The sequence below is a fragment of the Rhincodon typus genome, chromosome 5, assembly GCF_021869965.1.
Source record: "Rhincodon typus isolate 14 chromosome 5, sRhiTyp1.1, whole genome shotgun sequence".
NCBI lineage: Eukaryota > Metazoa > Chordata > Chondrichthyes > Orectolobiformes > Rhincodontidae > Rhincodon > Rhincodon typus.
This window is the reverse complement of record NC_063336.1, coordinates 80,662,952-80,668,951: the sequence shown is the minus strand read 5'-3', so window position 1 is coordinate 80,668,951 and position 6,000 is coordinate 80,662,952. Positions and strand designations below refer to the sequence as shown.

The following is a 6,000-nucleotide window of genomic DNA, read 5'->3' as shown; positions in this document are numbered from 1 at the left end:
ATCCAGCTCTACACCTTGTTATCTCAGATTCTCCAGCATCTGCAGTTCCTACTATCTCTGAAGGTCTATTCTATGTATGATTTTAAAACAACAGGATTCAGTTCAAGAAAAAAAGTAAGTAAATTACTTGCCAGTGAATGATGAGGTTCTTTACAACGTCGTCCTGGAGATTTGGGTTAGAGGAGAAAGCTGTCCTAAAAGATCAGTCAGCAACAACAAACAAGGTTGATAGGGCGATCCAGAACTTGTGGCTGGAATGGCACCAACAACTGTGACAAAGACAGCGATAGGGTCCAAATGTCTATGTTACTGGCATCCAAAGGATGTTAACACTGCTTTCTGAAGGTGCAGTTCTAGGTCTTGACTGGATAAAACTGATCAAGCCATGGTGCCTTATTTTAAGCACTGAGGGATAGTGAACAACACCTGTGCACAATACTTATTTGGCCGTCATTTTACCCGTGACCCAATCTATGCCAAAATGTTAGTGTTAATGTGAACTGATCCCCGAGTGCTCAGTGACTGGACAAGTATGAGGGAGTGTCAACCTCTAAAGAAGAACTAGTCAGTGTTCCAGATGCTCATGACACATTCTCTCAGATGACAGAATACAGGCTAAGACTGCTGAGAAATATGCATAAACAAAGTTAACTGAGGTGTTCCTAAACCTCTTGCTCAGTGCACCTAGCAACAAGAAAAAACCTTGGGATAGACTTCAACTGAAGCAAAACCTTCAGGCAAAGAAGACTGGCCTTAATAGTTTTCTCACTTTGACTAATTTAATGAATCCGTGAATTTTACAACCTGAATTTATATAGAGACTACTAACAAAGTAAAACATCCCAAGCTTTGACATGGAACTACACTGGATATATTGGTCATAAATCAAGTTCTTAAGAGAGGCAGAAAGAAACAAAGATATTTGCATTGGGTGAGGGGGAGAGAGAAAGAGAGGAAGAGAGACAGAGCAAAGGAGAGAGAGAAAGGAATGGAAAAGGAATTTCCAGAGATTAGTGCCTAAGCAATTGAAGACCTGGCCATCAATGCTAAAGCAACAGCAATAAGGATGGTCAAGAGGCCAGAATTGGAGCATTGTGGAGATTGTTGGGAAAAGGAACGATTGTAGTTCATTGAGAAGAGCGTTAATGGATTGTACATGTATGCATTCAGTCAAATAAAACAGAGAGAAAACACTGGAGTGGGATTGACTGGCCACAATATGTTGCCAACTAAACCAGAAGTGGAAAGAAAGAAATGCCAGCAGACAATTGGTCTGTAAATCGTTCCAATATAGAATTTATAGAATCCCTACAGTGTGGAAACAGGCCCTTCGGTCCAACAAGTCCACACCGACACTCAGACCATCCTACCCAGACCCGTTCCCCTATAACCCACTTAATCTACACATCCCTGAACACTATGGGCAATCTTAGCATGGCCAATCCACATTGACTGCACATCTTTGGACTGTGGGAGGAAACCGGGGCACCCGGAGGAAACCCACGCAGACACGGGGAGAATGTGCAAACTCCACACAGACAGTCGCCCAAGGCTGGAAGCGAACCCGGGTCCCCGGTGCTGTGAGGCAGCAGTGCTGACCACTGAGCCACCGTATGGCAAGGTATTTCACAAGGTACAGGAGAATGATGATGTTAAAACAGCAGGTAGGAAAGGTTTGCAGGGATATGGGCCAGGAGCAGGCAGGTGGGGCTAGTTCAGTTTGGGATTATGTTCGACATGGACTGGTTGGACAAAAGGGTCAGTTTCTGTGTTGTATGACTCTATGACCTTTTTATTTGTTTCAGGACTGGCTTGAGAGGTTTGTCCTCAACATGTGATTGTGGCTTATGTCTTCTTGTTTTACCTACCAATCTAATACTCTGTTGCACGACGGGGAGAACAAAGGCAATCTCATCTTTGGCTCCCATTACAGACCTAGGCCTTTCGATTTGCTTTCCCAGTTGAGAACATCTCTGGCTTCAGACCACTTACACTTATTCATTAATGGTGACATTTTTTATGGTTATGAGAAGGTTGATAAGTTCAATATGGAGAAGATCTTTTCATTTGTAAAGGTACCCAAAACTATAAATATAAATGTAAGTCACTAATAAATGTAATAATGAGTGCAGGAGAAATATCATTATTCACAGTACTGAGAATGTAGAACATGTTAGCACAAAGAATGGTTGAGGCATACAGCATAAATACAAGAAAAAAAACACTAGATAGCACATGGGACAGAAAGGAATTGAATCACAGTGACAGTACAGAGTTAGCACATTAGGCCCAACTTCACATGAACTCCCTCCTACCCTATTTTATCTATCCCATCAGCATATCTTTCCATTCCTTTCTCCCTCATGGACTGACCAGGCTTACCCCTCCAATTGGCAGTAAGGAATGGGAAGGTTAGGAAGATAGAGTTAATGAGGTTTGGGTGGCAGGAGGCTCACCTAGAGTGTAAACACCAGGACGGACTAGTTGGGCTGAAATAACCTGTTTCATTTCTCATGTAATGCTATATAACTCCAACAAAGCAACTACACACACATTATCTGATTACATTACTGTCAGTGTGTTGGACATATAAACAAATCAAGTAAGCTTCTTATACCTTTGGATATTGTTTGACCGGAATCAACACTCTTTCAGCTAATTTAATGTTTTTGTTGCTGATAACATCAAGGTATTGCTTCTCCTCTTCTTTTTTTGAGCTGTTGTTCTGGAATTGTTCAATTTCTGTCAAGAGACCAAAATATATCAAATTTAATGAAGCAATCTGTGAAGTAATTAAAACGTCAATTCCACAAACAACTTGGAATCATTCCGAGCTTGACCAATTCCACTTGTTCCTGTGGTTCACAATTTCACAAATGCATTTCCTGTTTATTTTCCTTTAAACTTTTATAGTATATGGATCGAGGGCTAAGGGGCGAGTTGTTCATTTTCATTAAAATGTTGCAGCACAGTGCTCTATAAAAACCTAACTCTCCCAGCTTGGTGCATATACTGGAGAATAGATTTCCCATTGCTGTGTCAACTGCACATATCTAGGATCTGGGCAATCACCTCATGATAATAGCACAAGAGGAGATCATTCAGCCCTCTGTGCTGGCTCTCTCAAGAAAAGCATCCCTTGCTGATCGATTCCTCATAATCCTGTAAATTGTTCCCCTTCAAGAATCATTACAGTTCTCCTCAGTCACAATCTAATCCAGGTACATCCTCTCCCAGAAGGAAATAAACCAAGAAAAAAACACAATGAACACTTGGAAATGAATGTACTGGACCTCTAATGGGATGTATACAGGTTGAGTTGCACCAGTATGTCTCAGTCACAAAGTTTGGGTTGTAAATTTCTCCTGGAATCCCAGTGGTAGTCCTGAGGTGTGCCTGAGGTGTTTAGTGACATTTCTGAACTGGTTCATTAGAAAATATTTTATAGCTCACCTCTGTCACAGTTCTGTGTGCCCGTGTCCCATTAAATTAAAACTTTCCTTTCCACACCACTAGGAACATGCTAAGATCATTCCTCAGGTGCATAATGCTGAAAACTCCTCTCTCGCTCTTTCTCTCTCTACCTCCCAATACTCCCCGATATCAACCAGAATCAGTCAACACAGCTACCCGTGTGGTTAAACATTATCCCAGCTTTTCTTCATTATTCACCAGCAAAACCAGTATTTGTTGGCCATCCCAAATTATCCTTGAACTAAGTGGCTTGCTAGGCCTTTTTAGACAGCACTTAAGTATCAGCCGTGTTGCTGTGGGTCTGCAGTCACATGGAGGTCAGGCCAAGTTGGGACAATAGGTTTCCCTCCCTAAGGGACATGAGCGAAACAGATAGGTATTTACAACACTCAATAATAATACTAGTACTGAGACCAGTTCTCAACTCCAGATTCATTAATCAAAGATAAATTCCACAACTGTGGGATTCAAACTCAGCATTATTGGATTACTAGTTCAATGATATTAGTACTGCATTATGGCTTCCCCAATCCGGTGCTAAGTAAGGAGTTCAGGGATAAATTAGAAGAGGAGCATTAATGTGAGGTATTTGTCAAATTTTTTTTAACTCAACTGAAAATTGTCCAGTGTTGGAGCTGGGTTCCCAGACATTCACATCTATTTAACGTTCTTCAAGGGCCCCTAATCTCACTAGGATGACAGTCAACACTTATGCTTATAGCTAATGTTGTGTAATTGTGTGCACGTTGAAGTCACTTATGTTTCATCAAATGCATTTCACAGGCTGTGGCATGATAGCTTTTATAAGCCTTCCATGAGGGAGGGCAAACAGAGCTGTGAATAGCTTCAATGAAGGGAAGTGTCCTGCGCAGGAAGAATCTTTGTTCTGCATTTAGTGACTGCTTTATAAATATTCATCACATTTGATTGTTTGAAAGCAGAAGTCAAGGATAAAATTTGACTAAATCTAAATCGAGAAAAAGCTAATTACTATTTTATCATCTGCAAGAGCAGCCACTGGTTTCTACTTTATTCCATTCCGAGTGGGTACTAATTTGATAATGAAAGTGGGTGTAATTACACTGTAACTATTGACACATTATTAAGAGAATAAATTACAAAATTAAGCAAGGCAATACTGATAACCAAGAAGCAATTTATCATTTTCTTCAAAGTTCACCCTTTGGAGTCAGAAGTGTTCCAATCTTCACAAAGAACATAAACAACGTGCATGAATAAACACACAATTAAAAATGGAAATCAACATCATGAATTTGCAAGTCAATGGTAAAACATGTATGTAATAATGAATTCTTTGATCTGAAACAAAATTAATCACTGCAATTTATGTCATCAATGAATGACATTTAATTATTTCAAATTCTATTGGGCATGGATCAGTAAGTGCAAGTGGTGGATGGAAATTTGAAGTTGCATGAGGTTTAGGAAGTAAGTTTGGCTGATAGTTTGCATGGGTTACTGCACATCTTCCTGTTTCATGGAAGTCTGCTCAGTTTCAGGCAATGCGAGCAATTGCACTGCAGACAAAACAGCTTGAAGATGTTATGCAGATAAATCAACAGTCTACTCCATTTAACTCTAATACTCAGCTTGGGAAATAGTCTCTCTTTTTCTGAGGTAGCAGGTGAAGATAGACATGCAGTAGACTCAGAACAGGAATAGTCTAGCTAGCTGGAGCAGCCGCCATTGTGTAGGAAAGGTGAAAATGCATTGGAAAGAGTGCAGAATGGGTCCAGGTATGAGCTTGTGTTTGATTTATTGTTGTCACATGTACCAAGATACAGTGAAAAGTTGTGTGTGATGTACAGGCACACTGTACCATACAAAGTGCATCAAAACAGAGTACAGAATACAGTGCTACAGTCACGGAGAAGGTACAGAGAGAGACATCAGAATTAACACTTGTGAGGTCCATTTAAAAGTCTGATAAGATTGGGGAAGAAGCTGTTCTTGAATCTGTTTGTACACGTAATCAAACTTTTATATCTTCTGACTGACGAAAGAGGGTGAAAGAGTTCTTCGATTATGTTGGTTGCTTTCCTGAGGCAGCAGGAAGTATAGGTGGAGCGAATGGATGGAAGGATGGTTTGTGTGATGAAAAACGTCAGTGATGACAATAGAGCGAGGTAGTTGGGACTGTTCTCCTTGGTGAGAAGGCGGCAGAGTAGGTTTGATAGGGATATTCAAAATCATGAGTGGCCTGGGCAGTAAATATGGTGCAGCTGTTTCCACTTGTAAAAGATAAAAAAGAATGAGAAGGTTTGGATTTCAAGTGATGTGCAAAAGAAGCAAGTGTGAGGCAAAAAAAAACCTTTTCACACAATGAGTTGTTAGAATCTGAAATGCACTGCCTAGAAATGAGGTGGAGGCAAGTTCAACTGAGGCATTCAAGAGGACATTCAATGGTTAAATAATGGGATGCAGAGACATGGGGAAAAAGGCAGGAGATTGGCATTAGATAGGATAGCCAGATTAAGTAATAGAGCTGGAGCAGGCATGATGGGC

The 6,000-nt window shown here is 40.5% G+C and overlaps 1 protein-coding gene across 1 annotated transcript in view; it reads right to left on the bottom strand.

The window, feature by feature from the left end:
* Positions 1-6,000, bottom strand: part of khdrbs2 (KH domain containing, RNA binding, signal transduction associated 2) — a 424,077-nt gene that overhangs the window by 278,239 nt on the left and 139,838 nt on the right. Inside the window, exon 2 of the mRNA XM_048597077.1 lies at positions 2,618-2,742. Coding sequence (XP_048453034.1) covers positions 2,618-2,742 — 125 coding nt within the window. The remainder of the gene's footprint in view (positions 1-2,617; positions 2,743-6,000) is intronic.